This window comes from Oncorhynchus tshawytscha, linkage group LG10 (genome assembly GCF_018296145.1).
Source record: "Oncorhynchus tshawytscha isolate Ot180627B linkage group LG10, Otsh_v2.0, whole genome shotgun sequence".
Taxonomy (NCBI): domain Eukaryota; kingdom Metazoa; phylum Chordata; class Actinopteri; order Salmoniformes; family Salmonidae; genus Oncorhynchus; species Oncorhynchus tshawytscha.
In genome coordinates, this window is record NC_056438.1 from 38,971,643 (window position 1) to 38,993,578 (window position 21,936).

General features: G+C 40.9%; 1 protein-coding gene across 5 annotated transcripts in view; it reads left to right on the plus strand.

Moving 5' to 3' along the window:
- efr3a (EFR3 homolog A (S. cerevisiae)) overlaps positions 1–21,936 on the plus strand; it is a 248,436-nt gene that overhangs the window by 95,687 nt on the left and 130,813 nt on the right. For all 5 annotated transcript variants that reach the window (XM_024419921.2, XM_024419917.2, XM_024419920.2 and 2 more), the window contains exons 6-7: positions 17,853–17,974; positions 20,523–20,672. In XM_024419921.2, the coding sequence (XP_024275689.1) occupies positions 17,853–17,974; positions 20,523–20,672 (272 nt within the window). The remainder of the gene's footprint in view (positions 1–17,852; positions 17,975–20,522; positions 20,673–21,936) is intronic.

The following is a 21,936-nucleotide window of genomic DNA, read 5'->3' on the forward strand; positions in this document are numbered from 1 at the left end:
ACAAAATACCCCGAATATTTTAAATGAATTTGAGGAGAAGTTCACACGCTCCATTGCTCTCTGTGTGTATGGCTGTGATTTGCAATCTCTTTAGTCCTTGTTTGCTTATGTAGTTCCACATGGTTGTTCCACTTCCAGGGCAAGCCATTGAAGGACCGAGCTCTTGTTTTCTGACCGAGCATGGTCAACAGAGTCCCACTTCATAAGAGAAACAGGAGAGTCTTTGTTCTAGGGAGAGGGCCGAGAAAGCCACATTAGAAAGCAATGAAGTGGATGCTTCTGACTCAATAAAGGAAAATAAACGTACGTCCTTATCCTAGCTTAAAGCACTAGATGACTGCCATGTCGAGTGGAAAGTGGACACTGCCTAGCCAGGCTACAGTCAGGCTCAGACCCTATTGCTTCCCCCACTTTCCTTACAGATCAAGGTAATTGGATACAAGAAAGGAAACTGATTTGAATTTTGGGGCCTGGCCAAAGATTGAGATTCTCCAACATTCTCCTAAATTGTGCACTTGCACACATCCTGTCATGTATTTAAAAGCATTGGATTGTTGAAATCATTGGCTAGAGGGAGTTTCCACCAATGTTGAATCCATGATGACACTTTGGGAAAATGGTCGAAATCAGGATGCAGCCTTAGTGGGTGTGGCAGGTAGCCTAATGGTAAGAGCATTGGGCCAGTAACCGAAAGGTTGCTAGATTGATTCCCCGAGCTGACAAGGTCCAAATCTGTTGTTCTGACACCGAACAAGGCAGTGAACCCACTGTTCCTAGGCCGTTATTGTAAGTAAGAATTTATTCTTAACTGACTTGCCTAGTTAAATAAAGGTTAAATAAAAATTGGGTTTCCTATGAACGTGATAATTTGGATAGCCACGTTAGCTTCGCCCTTATGTGGGTGCTAGCAAGCAGGCTAGGTAGTGCTTGGTATCAACAGCCAATCCAGATGGGTGGAAGCTATAGTTAGCTTCAACTGTTCAATATCACTGAGTATTTGCATAAAGTTCAGCTTTCCCCGACTTTGATCCCATCCTGTTCACGCTTCCTCGCCCATGCTCGCATTGCACAACAGTCCCGCCTGCCAACCTTGCTTTCCTCCATTGAAAATGAATGGCTTTCGAGGTTTCATTGACCCCTGTCTTCTTCTATGGAAACCCACTTTTAGATTTATCTTGAATAATTGTGACAGGAAGAGTGGGAGCTGTGACCTTAGTTCACCACTCCACTGTCCACCGCCTACTTCAGAAATCACACCTACACTTCTACAAGTCTGAAAAGTAACTTCCTTTCCTTACACCTGGCAAAGTCCCATATCAAATTTAATTTACTTTTCTGTTAATCATGTAGAAAAAGCTTGTATTTGTTTTAATTGTTCAGTTCTTCTTTTGAATGGAAAATCCTTCATTGCAGACGTCATAGAAGTGTTTCCTCTAGTTTATTTCCCTGGCCGGGCACAAAGACGATATGCATGGTGTGACTGCTTGAAGACTACCTAGAAAAAAATATAAAATCTCAGGTTGCAACTACAGATTAAAATCACTTTATTCATCAATGTAAAAAATGTCCAACCTGAACTTTGACTTAGTTTTTACCCCAACCGCTCCGAAAGACACACACATAAACAGGTTGGACCAGGTCTGCCTCACTGGGCGCCCGTGGACAATTGTTGTTGTGGAGGTTAAGTGCTTTGCTAAAGGGCACAACGGTAGGCAATGGCATTTTTAAGATTTGATACCAGCAACCCTCCTGTTATCAGCTCACTTCCCGACAGATTATTTCTGTCAGACCCGGGATTCAAACGGTTAAAGGCTCTACCCCCCTGGTTTAATCACTGTCTCCATCTGAAAAAAATGAATATAGTGAAGATGAGTTGAACTCCACTCTCCTTTAAAACAGAAAAGAAGAAAAGCGACAACCTGGAACGTGTCCAGTGAAATCACAGCAGCGAAAGCTGTTGACCTCTGACTCGATGCCTCAACTGTGACTGCCTGGTGTTCTAAATAAGATAAGATCACTTTATTGGTCCAACCACAGACTTCCACTTTTAACCCAACCCCTCCGAAAGAAACACATACATATATAAAGGTTTTGGAGAGATGCTACACTGGATGCCCTGGGAGCTGTTGTTGTGGGGAGGTTAAGTGCCTTGCTCAAGGGCACAACTGCAGGAAATGGCATCTAGGATTTGATACCAACTTTCCCACAGATTTTTCCCGTCTGACCCGGGATTTGAACTGGCAACCCTCCGGTTGCTAACTCACCTCTCTAACCACTAAACCTCCCTGGATAAATGGATTATCTACACTAGTTATGTAATAATCTTACTGGGTGTATGAGTAAATCAAGGCTGTTTAAAACAGGGAGTTATTTTTAATGGTTATGTTTTCTTCAAATGTTTTTTTTCTTCTTCATTAGAATTTTGCCAAACAGACTCTAGCCAAAGAAATTGATCTGTGCCATTTTGTATATGCGACCGACCGGCTCAAATCGGTCTTATGTTGCAAATATATATATTTTTTTACATTGGATAAAAGTAGAGACTACAAAATGGTATATCATACACTGCATTTGAGGAACAATGGGAAAGTAATTCTGCTTTGAAAGTTTACAAACTTGTAAACTCACTTTTGAGAAAATGGCCTTTGAATATTTTGGTACCTACTTCATAGCTCTGCTTTTTCTACACCCATTCAGCATTGTTCACACCCTCTTAAGCCAGCCCCACACAGCTCTTTAAGGATTCACATGTGAGGTCATGTACTAAACAGTGAGTAGTGTAGTAAAGATTAAGACTAAAAGTGGTAGTAGCCTACAATATGGAAACATTCCAGGTAAACAGAAACTGTACAAACAAAAACACGTTATAAATATTAGATGATGCTTACCCAGACACACTAAATAGATGGGTCATGTGAAGGAAATTCTATAACCCCAGCCACGTCTTGCTAAGTGGATGAGTCTCTACAGAGGGTGTAAACGGTGCAATCAAATAGGTACTTGCCCATTAGCAATATAATACAATAATATAATACAAGAATATCAATGATATATTAGGTAGTTATATGCTATCAATCAGGGGTAAAGTGGCTGAGCAGCAGGATACATTTTTTTTATTGTAGCAGCAACATATGGCGTGTGTGTTAGGAGAGAGTCATTTGAATAGAGGCACTGCAGATAGTGCTGATGACTGGTCCGTCCGAACCACACACGAACAAGGGAATCTATATTCGGAGAGCCTGTTTCAGTCCTGCCCTTGACTTCGGGGCAGGGCATGTGATGTCCTGATCTTCTCAAAAGCATACGTTTGTCTAGCTGTGTCCAGTCCAGGTCTTGCTTGTACAGGCAGGGCATCTATGGGAGGAAGGATGTCAGCGTCCCGACTGAGTCTGAACGCTCCTTGGCGACAACACCAGGCTCCAGAGCATCGAAGCTGTGAAACAGGAAATAACAAACAAATGTAGAAGACGTTACAGCCTTGCACAACATCAATTCACCTCCCATGTTCATATAAGAATAATAACCTCATACAATGCAATGAAAATGATATTCACCTGAAGTGCTGGTACTGTTTGAACTGTGGCAGCGGCCTGAAGTTCGGAGTAAGGTGTTGTTGCCAGCCATAGCTTTCCACCAGCACTGTACCATCCTCAAGTCCAACCAGCTGTGGGATGTTGACCCCTGTCACAGTGCTGTTCTACACAACAACAGCAATCTCAGACAAAGCGTTCACTCTGGTCATTCTGAAACGCTGCTTGATGAGGCCGAAGCACCAGTCTGGGGCAAACTTAATGTTGCCTGTGATCAGGAAGTGAAGGTCCAGACTGTGGTGGTGCTTTGTGTATGGTCTGCTAGGCACAATACCAGAACACAAACTTGTTCTTGTTTTGCCCACTGCAGTTATCACAATTCAGGTCCACACGTGTTTCCCCAACTCCGTAGTTGGTCAAGAAACGGTGCATGTAGTTGAGGACTGCGCTGCTGACTTTGCTGGATGACATGCCTTCATCAATCAAGTAGTTGACTTGTTGTGGGTTTCCTTCACAGCAGACACCAAACAAGCCACACTTGCGAGGAGTTAAAAAGTAAATGGGGCCTGGCTGCATAGGGTCAGAAGGATAGTACACCTGCAAACAACACAAGAACATTAAGATAAGTTAATGAAAAGAAAATGTAACGTAAAACATCATTTAAGTTTTACTTACCTACAATGTGCAGAGCAGCAGCACTCACTTACCTACAAATGTGCAGAGCAGCAGCACTGCATACAGAAACATCATCTTGTAAACTAGAAGAACACAGTCCGACAACACGTACCTCTGGAAAATACAGAAATAATGTGAGATCAATAAAAGTGGTGCCAATCGTGTTGGAGGTCAATTAAATAATCAAAATGTGTTTGTGCTTTACATACCAAGTGTTGTCATCGATTCCTTGTAAGGACGCCACACTGCTGCTTTTATCACATGAGATGGCAGCAGCTTTCCACCAAAGTGTTTGTGTCCTGGGTGGTGTACTGGTAACACTATTGCATTACCTTCTGCGCAGTTATTGATGAAGTTCACCACAGTCCTCATGCTCCAGGTGTAACCTGTGCTTGGGCCAGCTCTCTTTCTGATGGGAGGCATTAGACCATTCTCCTTGTATGACTGGTGAGGATATACAGGTGTGTTCTACGGGTATTTTTGATGGGAGGCATTAGACCTTTCTCCTTGTACTACTGGTGGTGGAGAGTCAGGCTTGTTCTACTGATGCTGAAAGACAAATTCCAGATACAAACATTTTGGCATTATTATACAATGATAAACGTAATCATCGTCAGACACACCTGGCTAACTTGAATAGTCACGTAATCATCTGGCGAAATGAAATATTTTGTTTAGACATGTTAGCTAATCAATTAATCATAATCCATAGAGTACTAGCAATACAAACCTAATGTTAGATAAAGTTAACCAAATAGGTTCAATGTTAGCTAGCTAACATTAGGCTATAACTAGCAATGCGAAATGGAATTATGAGAACATTCCTACACACTGATCATAAACATAATGTTAGCTAGCGAGCCCTAGCGAGCCAGCCGTCTAATGTCAGCTAGCTAGCGAACAGTATGCTTTAACTTGCAATGAAAACATCTTTCTGACAAAATTAGAAATGTATAATATCTGGAAATGAAGCTAAACTCTTACCTGTATACATGGATGAATGCTTCACGGCAGACTGCAACCCCTTTCATTAATTAAGAGGTCCTGTGTCATTTTTGTTGCTTGGCACGCTGTTGTGTCAAGTCACTGGTTCACACTGACCGTGTACAATGTCATAAGAATCATCTTTAAGCTTTAGCCCCCACCAAAACTCTGACCATTTCACTCGCCCTAGCAGAGCTGGTTAGGCTGTTTTCATGTTATCTAGAGTGTTGGTGACTGTAACTGTGCTCCTTACAACAATTTAATTATGCTTTTTTTGCCTAAGTTTACCTACACCAGCCATATTCAACCCGTGTTGAGCATTTGTAAATTCATCAGTTATTCTGTGCTCTGGTACACTCAGATGAGAGTGCTCTGAAACAGGTCTTGCAGTAATGTTCTATTGAAATGGATAGTTGAGTCTATTCTTTAAGTTTTAATATAAAAACAGCCACGTTAGACAGGTTTACCTACTGACCACCTCAAATAGTCAGAAGCATGCTATATTGCAGACCAATCCAAACTCATATTTATGCATGTCCAGCCCACTCATTATCTCAACCAATCATGGTTAGTGGGAAGGTTGCTGACTTTTTCTGTGGCTTAACCAACAAGGCTCGTTATTTAGCAATTTGAATCACATTTACAGATGTCATACAACTTTGTTATTAAGACAGAAGGCATTTCTGCCCCCCAACAAAATGTTGATAAAAAAATTAAGTTTACGTTCAAACGGCTCTCCTGTGAAGTAGTGACTTACAGCATATGCCTAGTTTCCTGAAACGGGTCACATATATCGTTTGTAAAGGTCTTGCCGCAAGGCATTCCATCCAACCCATTGTTGAGGCCCATTGCTTTCTATCTGGCTCATTTGCATGTTTATACACTACCAAACTACATAGGTTTGGACACACCTACTCATTCCAGGGTTTGTCTTTATTGTTACTATTTTCTACATTGTAGAATAATAGTGAAGACATAAAAACTATGAAATAACACATCATGTAGTAACCCATTTATTTCTAAACAAATAAAAAAATATTGCATTTGAGATTCTTCAAAGTAGCCACCCTTTGCCTTGATGACAGCTTTGCACACTCTTGGCATTCTCTCATCCAGCTTCATGAGGTAGTCACCTGGAATGCATTTCAATTACAGGTGTGCCTATTTTGTGGAATTTCTTTCCTTAATGTGTTTGAGCCAATCAGTTGTGTTGTGAGAAGGTAGGGTTGGTATACAGAAGACAGCCATATTTGGTAAAATACCAAGTCTATATTATGGCAAGGACAGCTCAAATATGCAAAGAGAAACGTCAGTCGATTACTTTAGCACATGAAGGTCAGTCAATACGGAACATTTCAAGAACTTTGAAAGTTTCTTCAAGTGCAGTCACAAAAACAATCAAGCGCTATGATGAAACTGGCTCTCAAGAGGACCGCCACAAGAATGGAAGTCCCACAGCTACCTCTGCTGCAGAGGATAAGTTCATTAGAGTTACCGCCCAAAAGTAAGACACATCTCAACATCAACTGTTTAGAGGAGACTGTGTGAATCAGGCCTTCATGGTTGAATTGCTGCAAAGAAACCACTACTAAAGGAAACCAATAGGAAGAAGAGTCTTGCTTGGTTCAAGAAACAAGAGCAATGAACATTAGACCGGTAGAAATGTGTCCTTTGTTATGGATCCAAATGGGACATTTTTGGTTCAAATCGCCGTGTATTTGTGAGACGCAGTGTGGGTGGAGGTGATGTTATAGTGTGGGGGGGTTCTTTGCTGGCAGCACTGTCTATGATTTATTTAGAATTCAAGGCACACTTAACCAGCATGGCTACCACATCATTCTGCAGCGATACACCATCCCATCTGGGTTAGGCTTAGTGGGACTATCATTAGTTTTTCAACAGGACAATGACCCAACACACCTCCAGGCTGTGTAGGGCTATTTTACCAAGATGGAGAGTGATGGAGTGCTGCATCAGATGACCTGGCCCCAATTGAGATTTTTTGGGATGAGTCGGACTGCAGAGTGAAGGAAAATCAGCCATCAAGAGCTCAGCATATGTGGGAACTCCAAGACTGAAAAGCAAGACTGAAAAGCATTCCAGGTTAAGCTGGTTGAGAGAATGCCAAAGTTGTCATCAAGGCAAATTTGAAGAATCTCAAATAAAAATATATTTTGATTTGTTGGTTACTACATGATTCCATATGTGTTATTTCACAGATTTGTTTCTTCTGTTCTAAAACGTAATTAATTTTGTTAAATGTAACCTATATTTAAGTCGTCAAGTCAGTTAAGAACAAATTCTTATTTACTATGACGGCCTGCCGGGGAACTGCCTTGTTCAGGGGCAGAACGACATATTTTTACCTTGTCAGCTCGGGGATTTGATCCAGCAACCTTTCGGTTAGTGGCCCAATGCTTTAACCACGAGGCTACCTGCCGCCCCATTAAGTGTATGTGTCGGCCAAATAGGAGGCCTATACCTGACATTCAGCTGTGTTTTACTCTTTATAGTCGTCTTGATATCAGTAACCAATCCCTTGTCGATGTAACAATAACCAAATTTGATATTCTCCTATTTTATAGTCTAAGGGCCAGTTTAAGGGCCACTAACATAAATTAAGACTAGTCCTGGACTAAGAAGACATTTCTTTGGAGAATCTACATTAAAATACTTTTTGGATCCAGGACTAGGCTTAATCTGACTCCGGGAGACTGTTACTGAGAGTATTTTGCTGGAGACTGGTCTAGCGGGTGGTTGTCCTATCACCAAAACATCAACTGCCATTTCATGTTCATTTCCTGACTTTTCTATGTTGAATTGCAACCATTCGTCGACACACAGCGTGTGATGGCTAACACACCACGGCCACTCGCTGCTTTTACCTGTTCATCAGCATGTGTTTTGTCCTTAAAAGAAACGACTGTTGTCGCAGTCCCTTTCAAATCCTCTAGTCAACCAAACGTGCTTCAGAACGGCCCTCGAATTTGGCACCTATCTAGGCATTTTCAGCACACTGTTGTCAGTCCCCCTGATTAGGCCGATGATGGATGAGTATCCACGCTCTTTCTCTTCCCACTAAGGGGTTTTAGGACAATAAGAGACCAGGTCACTGTACTTCGTGCTGACTGGCTCGCCTCCACGCTTGTCCTTCACTCTCATTCCCCATTCCCAGCCATTATGCCACAAGTGGGGTTGGATGGTAAATGGGTTTAAATTATCAGGTACAGCAGCGAAACTGCCTTTTTGGGGGGGGGCCTCGCCTGAATAACCATCAGAGGAGGTTTGCGATGCGGCCAGGCGATGTGATGATAGGGTTGTCGGGTTGCAAAGGCCAGGTTAAGTGTTGAAGGCGAGTAGGGATCAGCTAGTGGCCAGGTTGGCGAGAGCGGCTGATTTAGCCTGGTACTTGACGGTGGTCTGCTACTCAAAGCCGCGAGAGGCTGGGATCAGCTCAAGCGCCTTGCTCTTTTAAAAAGGAATGGTTTAGTGATTGTTGTCATTACTGGAGTGTGTGACATCGCTTGAGGTCAACGCGGTAGAGAGATCAATGGGGAGGCAGTAGGTTCTGGCCAGAAGTGTACAGTGTGGTGTAATACCTTTTGTATGGACACACCTGAAGTGGACATTTCCCAACCCACATTTTGTTACTCATAATGTATTCTATGCTAGTTATAGGTGAAAATTTGCATGTTTGTTCAGGTCATATTAAAACTAAAGCTTGCAGATATACAGTTCTGTTCTTTAAATCTCCAATCTTCTGTAGATGAAGAGTCTCCGGTCTTGGATAGATTCACTTAACACTCATCTCCACTAAATTCCACATGAATTTTCCTTCGACTTAGTCGAGTTTGCATTTGACAATTCTTGACATTGCGAAAAAAAAAATCTTTGTTAGAGTTCCAATAACGTAATGAAATTTGTTTATAGAAAAATTACCTGTCTCAAAGACAAAGGAATGGAACAAAATAGAAATATATATATATATAGTATCAGTGAAAAGTTTGGACACCTACTCATTCAAGGGTTTTTCTTTATTTAAAAAAACAATGATTTTCTACATTGTAGAATAATAGTGGAGACATCAAAACTGTGAAATACATAGCCCACTCTAGACCGATCACATTGTGCAGCGCCTGAGTGGCTCAATGGTCTAAAACACTGCATATCAGTGCAAGCTGTGTTGCTTCAGATGCTGGTTCAATGCCTGTGCTGGCCTTGACTGAGAGACCTATGAGATGATTGTTGGTTTTTGGTTTCTCTCCCTCTAAAACCAGAAATAAATATTCTAAATTACAAACTGGCTTTATTTACAAATTATTAACAATATCTCACCCCATGTTCAAGAACTTTTCTCGCTCATTTTACGTTATTTGAAAACTAAATCTCCAATATTGTTAGTTTTTAAACAAAGCGATTATTATTAATTTTTAGAATTATATAAAAGCCCATTGGATAATCTCACAGATATAGTTTTAACCCTGTTATTAGCAGGACAATATATATTAGTCATATTGGTCATAGCTCCCGAGTGGTTCACAATGGGATTGCCTTGCAGTTCTCCAGCTATATTCACTGAAAGCGTGCAAGATGTCAAGGCACAAGGAAAGGGGGCACGGGATGGGCGGCTGAGCCGCACACAGAATACCTAGCCCATTGGAAGTGAGGAGGAGGAGGAAGGGTGAGGGTGGACACACTGGGTAGCACAGAGCAACACCTTTAAGGGGCATTGCACTAATAATGGTGCCGACTAGGGAAATGTTCCCTCTGTTCTTAGTGCCTGTCTGCATGTTCAAACTAAAACAATGTAACTAATAATGGCATCTTCATGCTTTCGGTAATAAAATAATGATAAAAATGCTCTTATTTAGTTATGGATCCATAACGAATTACTATGGGAATAAATATCACTGATTTACAGAAATATTGGAACAAATACTCTTTCAAAAAACACATGGTCACGTTGTACAGCACCATTATGGCTATTAGCTGGACAATAGACTTGCCTAGGAGGGTAGGGGGAGAATTCTATTGTTAAATGTATTTCTGAGTTAGGTCGGCTGTATCACCACTGGCCGTGATTGGTTGCAATTTCAGTTTAATCCACCAGAAAAGACTAAACAAATAATACCACAAAGTATTATTATATATCACATCCGACCATGATTGGGAGTCCCATAGGGCATTGCACAATTGTCCCAGTGTTTCTCTCCCTCTAAAAACAGAAATAAATGTTTTGGCCTTTACAAATATTATTTTGACCTTTATTCAGATTACAATCGCTCACTTTTGTTTTTTTGAAAAGGAAATAACCTCCAAAATATTGTTATATATTATCAAGTTGATAACACATTATAATAGCCCATTATGGGCTATTAGCAGGACAATATACCTTTACCAACACCTCTCCGTACTTTAATACTTTGCGTTGCTACAGATACCTGTGCTGGCCGCCACCGGGAGACCCAAGAGGTGGCTTTTGGTTTTAATTTAGAATCCTCCAATCCTCTAAATGTAGTTATTGGCGGAGAGTCACGTCATATTTTCCAATATACTGTAGGCCTACTGTAGGTGACATGAGTCTCACTAGTGTTGTGCTGTTAAATGTGGTGTAGGTCTTATTTATTTAAAGTATTGAAGTTAGACGAAATAGGATTTGATGCAATAGTCCACAACTATTTTATCACTGCTTCCCGCTGCTCTGAGACTAGCATGGGGACTGTCCTTGATAAATCAATGAGATTTTTATTTTGACTTCATCTCCGTTTGGGTATTGGTTAGACCTCAATTATGGTGTAGAAATGTTATGCCCTTAGTGTAACCTTTATTTAACTAGACAAGTCAGTTAATAACAAATTCTTATTTACAAGGACAGCCTACTCCTTCCTACCCATCGGGGAAGTGAACCCAGGTCTCCTGTGTGCCTGCACAACACTGATTCTTTGGGTACATAGCCCAATACTGTAGCCTACTCCCGACCGTGACGTTGTACAGCGCCATATTTTTCGTTCCAACCTAACAGAAACCCAGAGGGTTTTTCTTGGAATAGAAACACCATAATATTAATCAAATTAATCCCAAACTCTAAAAGTAATTGGAAAGGTAGATACACATTATTTGTGACATTGTGGTTACAATAAAGAATGTAAACAAGATACTGTTTTTATTTACAGTAGCGATGGACAGCTGGTGGCATTTTGAAACAGGTTGTCCAACACTTGTAGCCCGATATACCTTTACCAACACCTCTCTGTATTTTAATACTTTGTGGAGGTGGGCTCACGCAGTCCAAAATGTGATGCTACAGATGCAGGTTCGATACCTGTGCCGGCCACCACCGGGAGACCCATGAGGTGGCTTTTGGTTTTAATTTAGAATCCTCCTATGTAATTATTGGTGGAGAGTGACGTCATATTTTTCGATATGCTGTAGGTCTACCGCAGGTGACATGAGTCTCTAGTGTTGAGTAATGTGCTGCTAAATGTGGTGTAGGTTTTATTAAAAGAGCATATTGAAGTAAGAGGCAATAGGATTTGAAGCAATAGGCTACAGTTATTTTGGCTGCGTTTCGCACTGCCCTGAGACAAGCATGGGGCCTGGTCTTGATAAATCAATGAGATTTTTATTTTGACTGAATCTCTGTTTGGGTATTGGTTAGACTACAATTAGGAATATTATGCTCTTAACAAAACCTTTATTTAAATAGACAAGGCAGTTAAGAACAAATTCTTATTTACAAGGACAGCCTACTCCTTCCTCTTTGTCGGGGAATTGAACCCTGGTCTCCCGTGTGCCCACATGACACAGGGATTCTTTAGCTAAATAGCTAAGTACTTTAGCGTACTCCCATCCATCATGTTGTACAGCGCCATATTTTCCGTTCCATCCTAACGGAAACCAAGAGGGTTTTTAAATTTTCTTGGAATAGAAACACCATAATATTAATCAAATTAGTTGGACAAAATTTCTTAAAATTAGTCCCATATACTATGTTCTTACAAAAAAAGTTTTAAAATTCCCTAGTATAGTCACTTGAAGGCTATCGAAGGCTTCTCAGTTGGTCAAACTAGCACTAACTAGCATTAGTGTTACCAGTGGTTGGCACTTAAATAACGTGCCATAGAATTCTGTGGCACCATGCAAGCTGTGCTGCAGTACACTGCAACCTTTAAAGGATAAACCACTGTACGGAATGTAGTAACCATACTACCCATCAAATCAAATCAAATTTATTTATATAGCCCTTCGTACATCAGCTGATATCTCAAAGTGCTGTACAGAAACCCAGCCTAAAACCCCAAACAGCAAGCAATGCAGGTGTAGAAGCACGGTGGCTAGGAAAAACTCCCTAGAAAGGCCAAAACCTAGGAGGAAACCTAGAGAGGAACCAGGCTATGTGGGGTGGCCAGTCCTCTTCTGGCTGTGCCGGGTGGAGATTATAACAGAACATGGCCAAGATGTTCAAATGTTCATAAATGACCAGCATGGTCAAATAATAATAAGGCAGAACAGTTGAAACTGGAGCAGCAGCACGGCCAGGTGGACAGGGGACAGCAAGGAGTCATCATGTCAGGTAGTCCTGAGGCATGGTCCTAGGGCTCAGGTCCTCCGAGAGAGAGAGAAAGAAAGAGAGAAAGAGAGAATTAGAGAGAGCACTCTTAAATTCACACAGGACACCGAATAGGTCAGGAGAAGTACTCCAGATATAACAAACTGACCCTAGCCCCGCGACACATAAACTACTGCAGCATAAATACTGGAGGCTGAGACAGGAGGGGTCAGGAGACACTGTGGCCCCATCCGAGGACACCCCCGGACAGGGCCAAACAGGAAGGATATAACCTCACCCACTTTGCCAAAGCACAGCCCTCACACCACTAGAGGGATATCTTCAACCACCAACTTACCATCCTGAGACAAGGCCGAGTATAGCCCACAAAGATCTCCGCCACGGCACAACCCAAGGGGGGCGCCAACCCAGACAGGATGACCACATCAGTGAATCAACCCACTCGGTGACGCACCCCTTCCAGGGACGGAATGAGAGAACCCCAGTAAGCCAGTGACTCAGCCTCTGTAATAGGGTTAGAGGCAGAGAATCACAGTGGGAAGAGGGGAACCGGCCAGGCAGAGACAGCAAGGGCGGTTCATTGCTCCAGAGCCTTTCCGTTCACCTTCCCACTCCTGGGCCAGACTACACTCAATCATATGACCCACTGAAGAGAGAAGTCTTCAGTAAGGACTTAAAGGTTGAGACCGAGTTTGCGTCTCTGACATGGGTAGGCAGACCGTTCCATAAAAATGGAGCTCTATAGGAGAAAGCCCTGCCTCCAGCTGCTTGCTTAGAAATTCTAGGGACAATTAGGAGGCCTGCGTCTTGTGACCGTAGCGTACGTGTAGGTATGTACGGCAGGACCAAATCAGAGAGATAGGTAGGAGCAAGCCCATGTAATGCTTTGTAGGTTAGCAGTAAAACCTTGAAATCAGCCCTTGCTTTGACAGGAAGCCAGTGTAGAGAGGCTAGCACTGGAGTAATATGATCAAATTTTTTGGTTCTAGTCAGGATTCTAGCAGCCGTATTTAGCACCAACTGAAGTTTATTTAGTGCTTTATCCGGGTAGCCGGAAAGTAGAGCATTGCAGTAGTCTAACCTAGAAGTGACAAAAGCATGGATTAATTTTTCTGCATCATTTTTGGACAGAAAGTTTCTGATTTTTGCAATGTTACGTAGATGGAAAAAAGCTGTCCTTGAAATGGTCTTGATATGTTCTTCAAAAGAGAGATCAGGGTCCAGAGTAACGCCGAGGTCCTTCACAGTTTTATTTGAGACGACTGTACAACCATTAAGATTAATTGTCAGATTCAACAGAAGATCTCTTTGTTTCTTGGGACCTAGAACAAGCATCTCTGTTTTGTCCGAGTTTAAAAGTAGAAAGTTTGCAGCCATCCACTTCCTTATGTCTGAAACACATGCTTCTAGCGAGGGCAATTTTGGGGCTTCACCATGTTTCATTGAAATGTACAGCTGTGTGTCATCTGCATAGCAGTGAAAGTTAACATTATGTTTTCGAATAACATCCCCAAGAGGTAAAATATATAGTGAAAACAATAGTGGTCCCAAAACAGAACCTTGAGGAACACCGAAATGTACAGTTGATTTGTCAGAGGACTAACCATTCACAGAGACAAACTGATATCTTTCCGACAGATAAGATCTAAACCAGGCCAGAACTTGTCCGTGTAGACCAATTTGGGTTTCCAATCTCTCCAAAAGAATGTGGTGATCGATGGTATCAAAAGCAGCACTAAGGTCTAGGAGCACGAGGACAGATGCAGAGCCTCGGTCCGATGCCATTAAAATGTAATTTACAACCTTCACAAGTGCCGTCTCAGTGCTATGATGGGGTCTAAAACCAGACTGAAGCATTTCGTATACATTGTTTGTCTTCAGGAAGGCAGTAAGTTGCTGCGCAACAGCCTTTTCTAAAAATTTTGAGAGGAATGGAAGATTCGATATAGGCCTATAGTTTTTTATATTTTCTGGGTCAAGGTTTGGCTTTTTCAAGAGAGGCTTTAATTCTGCCACTTTTAGTGAGTTTGGTACACATCCGGTGGATAGAGAGCCGTTTATTATGTTCAACATAGGAGGGCCAAGCACAGGAAGCAGCTCTTTCAGTAGTTTAGTTGGAATAGGGTCCAGTATGCAGCTTGAAGGTTTAGAGGCCATGATTATTTTCATCATTGTGTCAAGAGATATAGTACTAAAACACTTGAGCGTCTCTCTTGATCCTAGGTCCTGGGAGAGTTGTGCAGACTCAGGACAACTGAGCTTTGAAGGAATACGCAGATTTAAAGAGGAGTCCGTAATTTGCTTTCTAATAATCCTAATCTTTTCCTCAAAGAAGTTCATGAATTTATCACTGCTAAAGTGAAAGTCATCCTCTCTTGGGGAATGCTGCTTTTTAGTTAGCTTTGCGAAAGTATCAAAAAGGAATTTCGGATTGTTCTTATTTTCCTCAATTAAGTTAGAAAAATAGGATGATCGAGCAGCAGTAAGGGCTCTACGGTACTGCACGGTACTGTCTTTCCAAGCTAGTCGGAAGACTTCCAGTTTGGTGTGGCGCCATCATTTCCGTTCCAATTTTCTGGAAGCTCGCTTCAGAGCTCGGGTATTTTCTGTGTACCAGGGAGCTAGTTTCCCATCCCGGATCCGGGAGCGTAATCATCGACTGACACTAATTAGCATAACGCAACGGACATAAATATTACTAGAAAATATTCCTTTTCATGAAAATTACAAGTGAAATATATTGAAACACAGCTTAGCCTTTTGTTAATCACCTTGTCATCTCAGATTTTCAAAATATGCTTTACAGCCAAAGCAAGACAAGCATTTGTGTAAGTTTATCGATAGCCTAGCACAGCATTATGTCCAGCTTGCAGCAGGTAACTTGGTCACACAAATCAGAAAAGTAATCAAATTAAATTGTTTACCTTTGATGAGCTTCGGATGTTTTCACTCACGAGACTCCCAGTTAGATAGCAAATGTTTCCCAAAATATTATTTTTGTAGGCGAAATAGCTCCGTTTGTTCTTCACGTTTGGCTGAGAAATCGACCGGAAATTGCGGTCACGAAAACGCTGAAAAAATATTCCAAAGTAGCTCCATAATATCAACAGAAACATGGCAACGTTGTTTATAATCAATCCTCAAGGTGTTTTTCAAATATCTATTCGATAATATATCCACCGGGACAATTGGTTTTTCAGTAGGAGCGAAAGGAAAAATGGCTACCTGTCTTTTACGCGAGAATCACTCTGAGAGCCATCAGGTGACCACACACAATGTAGCCGCTTACGGGTATTCTTCAACATAAAGGCGTAAAACTACGTCACAATGCTGTAGACACCTTGGGGAATATGTTGAAAAAGTAATCTGGTTGATAGCCCATTCACTGCTCAATAGGGACGCGTCGGAACGCAGAGCTTTCAAAACATGAGTCACTTCCGGATTGGATTTTTCTCAGGCTTTTGCCTGCAATATCAGTTCTGTTATACTCACAGACAATATTTTTACATTTTTGGAAACTTTAGGGTGCTTTCTATCCTAAGCTGTCAATTATATGCATATTCTAGCATCTTGTCCTGACAAAATAGCCTGTTTACTTTGGGAACGTTATTTTTCCAAAAATGAAAATACTGCCCCCTAGTTACAAGAAGTTTTAACAAATCAAAATATATTTTAGATTCTTCAAAGTAGCACCCTTTGCCTTGATGACAGCTTTGCACACTCTTGGCATTCTCTCAACCAGCTTCACCAAGAATGCTTTTCTAACAGTCTTGGAATTCCCACATATGCTGAGCACTTGATGGCTGATTTTCCTTCATGCTACGGTCCAACTCATCCCAAACCATCTCAATTGGGTTGAGGTCGGGTGATTGCGGAGGCCAGGTCATCTTATGCAGTACTCCATCACTTTCCTTCTTGGTAAAATAGCCCTTACCCAGCCTGGATGTGTGTTGGGTCATTGTCCTATTGAAAAACAAATGATAGTCCCACTAAGTGCAAACCAGATGGGATGGTGTTTCGCTGCATAATTCTGTGGTAGTGGTGCTGGTTAAGTGTGCCTTTAATTCTAAATATATCACAGACAGTGTCACCAGCAAAGCACCCCCTCACCATCACTCCTCCATGCTTCTCGGTGGGAACCACACTTGCAGAGATCATCCGTTCACCTACTCTGCTTATCACAAAGACACGGCGGTTTGAACCAAAAATGTCAAATTTGGACTCAGACCAAAGGACAGATTTCCACCAGTCTAATGTCCATAGCTCGTGTTTCTTGGCCCAAGCAAGTCTCATTTTCTTATTGATGTCTTTTAGTAGTGGTTTCTTAGCAGCAATTTGACCATGAAAGCTTGATTCACTCAGTCTCCCCTGAACTGTTGATATTGAGATGTGGATGTTACTTGAACTCTGAAGCATTTATTTGGGCTGCAATTTCTGAGGCTGGTAACTCTAATGAACGTATCCTCTACAGCAGAGGTAACTCTGGGTCTTCCTTTCCTGTGGTGGTGACAGCCAGTTTCATGACAGCCAGTTTCATCATAGCACTTGATGGTTTTTGCGACTACATTTAAAGAAACGTTCAAAGTTCTTGACATTTTCCAGACTGACCTTCATGTCTAAAAGTAATGATGGACTGTCATTTCTCTTTGCATATTTGAGCTGTTCTTGCCATAATATGGACTTGGTCTTTTACCAAATAGGGTGATCTTCTGTTTCCCCCCCTGCCTTGTCACAACACAACTGATTGGCTCAAATGCATTAAGAATAAAAGAAATTCCACAAATTAACATCTGTTAATTGCAATGCATTCCAAGTGCCTTCCTCATAAAGCTGGTTTACAGAATGCCAAGAGTGTGCAAAGCTGTCAAGTGATGGCTATTTTGAATAATCTCAAATATAATTTAATTTGTTAACACCTTTTTTTGGTTACTACATGACTCCATGTGTTATTTCATAGTTTTGATGTCTTCACAATTCAAAATAAAGAAAAACCCTTGAATGCGTAGGTGTCAACTTTTGACTGGTACTGTATTTTCCAATAAGTTAATTGGGTCATTAGAATTTCCATTTACTCTAGTCTCTGCCTCCAACAGTTTGTCAAGTTTGCCAACATCGAGGAGGACACACCGTCCTACCACCGGCGCTATGACTTCTTTGTCTCCCAGTTCAGCGCCATGTGCCACTCAACCCATGAAGACCCTGAGACCAGAACCAGGTGAGGAAATTAACAGGCTTGAAAATAAACCTTGAACAAAAAAATTATTAAAGGAATTGTTCACTTGAATTAAATTATGCTCACTGGGAGGAAATTGCCATTTTCTCCTTGTCCATAGACAAGTAAGGAAGCAAATATGTAAAGTTGTAATTTTGGTTAACCAGTGTATCCCTTTAAAGCTACACACAGATTTTCATGCCATAAAAGAATGGGCCACCAACAAAATAATTTTAATGGAGAATGTAAATCTAAGTAGTAGGCTAGTTAATTACATACAGTAGCCAGGCTTACTGATTGTTATAATAATCCTAAAATGTTAAAAGGAGAATGTAAATCTAAGTAGTAGGCTAGTTAATTACATACAGTAGCCAGGCTTACTGATTGTTATAATAATAATAATAATCCTATTCACCATTCCATAGCTCGCTGCTTTCATGAGATGATAGAAAGAAAGCAACAGTAAACAACCAAAGAATACCCATAACAGTGGAAAGAAAGGCAGCGCAACGTTTATTAGATAACACACAGAACAGACCAAACACTAGCAATCCAACCAACCAGTGAAAGAATCTCTAGAACAGTGGTGGTGCATACATCGCTTTATACGCAGGAGCTTTATAGGGACGCCTACTCCACCAGAGATGCCTGCTCTTCCTTAATCTAATAAAGACACCAGGAATATATTCAGATGACTATGATTCACTCTCTGCAGAGAGACCTCATCCCACCACCAATATTGCTGTAATTATTTGTTTAAAAAAATGTGTTGTTTCCTAACCTTACCACCTGGGGGCGGCCCATCAGGAAGTCCAGGATCTAGTTGCAGAGGGAGGTGTTTAGTCCCAGAGTCCTTAGCTAACTGGTGAGCTTTGAGGGCACTATGGTGTTGAATGCTGAGCTGTAGTCAATGAATAGCAATGTCACATAGGTGTTCCTTTTGTCCAGGTGGGAAAGGGCAGTGTGGAGTGCAATAGATGACTTTATCATCTGTGGATCTGTTAGGGCTGGCTAGTCAGTTCAAATAATGACCATATCATATAGCTGACAACTTCTTCACTTTAGCTAATTTGTCTTCATTATTACAGGAAAATAAACTCACAACAAGATCATTATTTACTAGTTAATGGCGAGCCAATTACAGAAAATATCTTGCGGTTGTGAGTTTGTTGAAAGAAAATGAGGGCATTCTACCAGAGTTGTTTTATTTGGACTATGTCTTGTTGGCCTAACATTATATCCTAATTTGACTTTGGTCCAGGTCATGTTCTTCACATTACCGTCTGGTAGACACATAGAAAATCAAATAAAATCAAAGTTGATTTATCACATGCACAGGTTACAGAAGGTGTAGTGAAATTGATACTTGCATAGTGGAGTCTTTTGTTTAGACATGTAGCTAGCTTGCTAAACAATGAACCATAATCATGATTTATACTACCCTGTATGAATCTGCAGGTAGATAACCAACCCGGTTCAATGTTAGCTAGCTATCTAACATTAGGCTATAACTAGCAATGCAAATGATACAAGTAATATTACTACAAAGATCATACATGTAACGTTAGCTAGCTAGCGAGCAAGCCAGCTAACAGTACGCTTTAACTTGCAATGAAAATGACTTTCTGATAAATTAGAAATGTATTATATCTGAAAATGTAGCTAGCTGGACTATCTTACCCATATGGATGGACTCTTCTCCCTCTCTGTCACGGATACCATGGTTGCCCTTGGTTTGAAGATGTATAACAAACCGGTCTCCAGATTACAACAGCCTTCTGTGTGTCTATTCAACTCCCTCTATATATTTGCAATCAAACAGACGGATTTTCTCCAGTTCCTTAGCTATCACACTCTGCTTCCACTGGGCATTCCACTGATTTCACATCTCGGCCCTCCAGAAAGTGGAGAGCCATACTTTTTTGCTGTTCTACAATGTGATATCTTCAAACAAAGATGTGTTAGAAAGGATTGCCTACACATACTGATCAGCTCATGTTATAATCCCCAGTTTACAATTGGCTCATTCATCCCCCTCCTCTCCCCTGTAACTATTCCCCAGGTCATTGCTGTAAATGAGAATGTGTTCTCAGTCAACTTACCTGGTAAAATAATGGATAAATAAATAGATAGAAGCTGATAGAAGCGCGCTGCATGGCAGGCCAATCCAACCTCATCTTTCGACATGTCCAGCCCATCTATCTCAGCCAATCATGGCTAGCGGGAAGGTTCCAGTCTTTTCCGTGGCTAAATAAACTTGTCTCGTAATTTTACATTTATTCTCATTTACAGATGGCCATTCACGTTTGTTATGAAGGCACATGGAAGTTCACATGTTCCAGAAGGCATTTCTGCCAAAAAACAAATGTTGAAAAGAAATGCCTCTCCTGTGAAGTAGTGACTTGCGACATACGCATAGTTTCCTGAAACGTGTCAGAAATGTGGAAAAAGGGAAGGTGTCTGAATGCTTTCCCAATAAACTGTGACCTTTTGAAATGTTTAAGTCCTTCAAATACAGTATTTAAAGTGTGTGTGTGTGTATCCTGTTTAGGATCCGTGTGGCCGGTATCAAAGGGCTGCAGGGTGTGGTGAGGAAGACTGTGAACGATGAGCTTCAGGCCATCATCTGGGAGCCCCAGCACATGGACAAACTCATCCCCTCCATGCTGTTCAACATGCAGGATGCTGAGGACCTAGACAGGTACTTAAGAAATGTATATCCCCACATGGCAGTCATAGACATTGAAATATATATTTATGCACTAACATCAATAAATCAACAATTAGTCCTGGGAGGTGGTCCTGACTGTCACAACTTGTCTACTTAAAGTAGTCATCTGCAGTTAAAATCACAACAAACAGGCCACAGATATGGCAAACAGCTGAGGGATGGGGCTGGAAAAATGCAACCACTCTCAAATTCATAGAAAGACCTATGGATGCAAGGACTGACTGTCCATGAGATCAAAATTATAGTTTTAAGCATTTTTTATTTATCTTTTTATTTGACCTTTTACTTTAGTTTATTTAGTGAATATTTTCTTAACCAACAATGCAGTTCAAGAAATAGAATTAAGGGCTTATAAGTAAGCATTTCACGGTAAAGTCTACACTCGTATTTGGCGCATGTGAGAATTTTTTTTCATTTGTTTAAGTGTTTATTTACGAACAAAGCAGTAAAACATCATTATATTTTGGGTTCTGATGAGGTTAGACAGTTGAACTAAGTTCCAGAGGCATTTTACATTCTATTCTTCAATAATCAAATGCTATATAACATAAATGCAAAAGTCCAAACATGGATGTTGCCATCGCAGATTGCCTCAATAATTATATAATATTCCATTTAGCAGATGTTTTTATCTAAATAGACTTGCAGCACAGTGAGAGTATATATTTGTATATAATCCCTTCGGGAATTTTAACTAAGAAACAAAATATTGCCCCTTGAGGCAAGGGTTCGATTCCTCTGTCATTTCCTCTTGTCTAAGATATCAGTTAGATAAGTTCAAATATAAGTTCAAATATTATAGCTAGGCTTGATTTAGCTTTCCCGGTAACTTATGGAATCAATAGTCCTAAAAATGCGAACCCTGCCCATCTGGCACTCCATGTGCTAGCACAATCAAACACTCCGGGACAACAAATAATATTTTAAACCAGTTCTTAAGGTGAACCTTGTTTATCCATAAGAATATAAGGCTTAGATCAAGGGCCCTAAGTTCCAGTCTAAGGATGATGGGAAAATCTGGAAAACACTGGCCATTGCTAACTTTTCATGAATCTTCACTCTTTTTACACTATATAGACACTAGTAAAATTCCCACAGGGATCACATGCACATATGGAAAGTGTATGCACACACTGTACTGTACGTCACTTTGGTTAAAAGCTTCTGTTATGTGACATTTTTATATTAGAATTAAAGACTGTTTGAATTGACATATTTCTTCTCAATAGACATC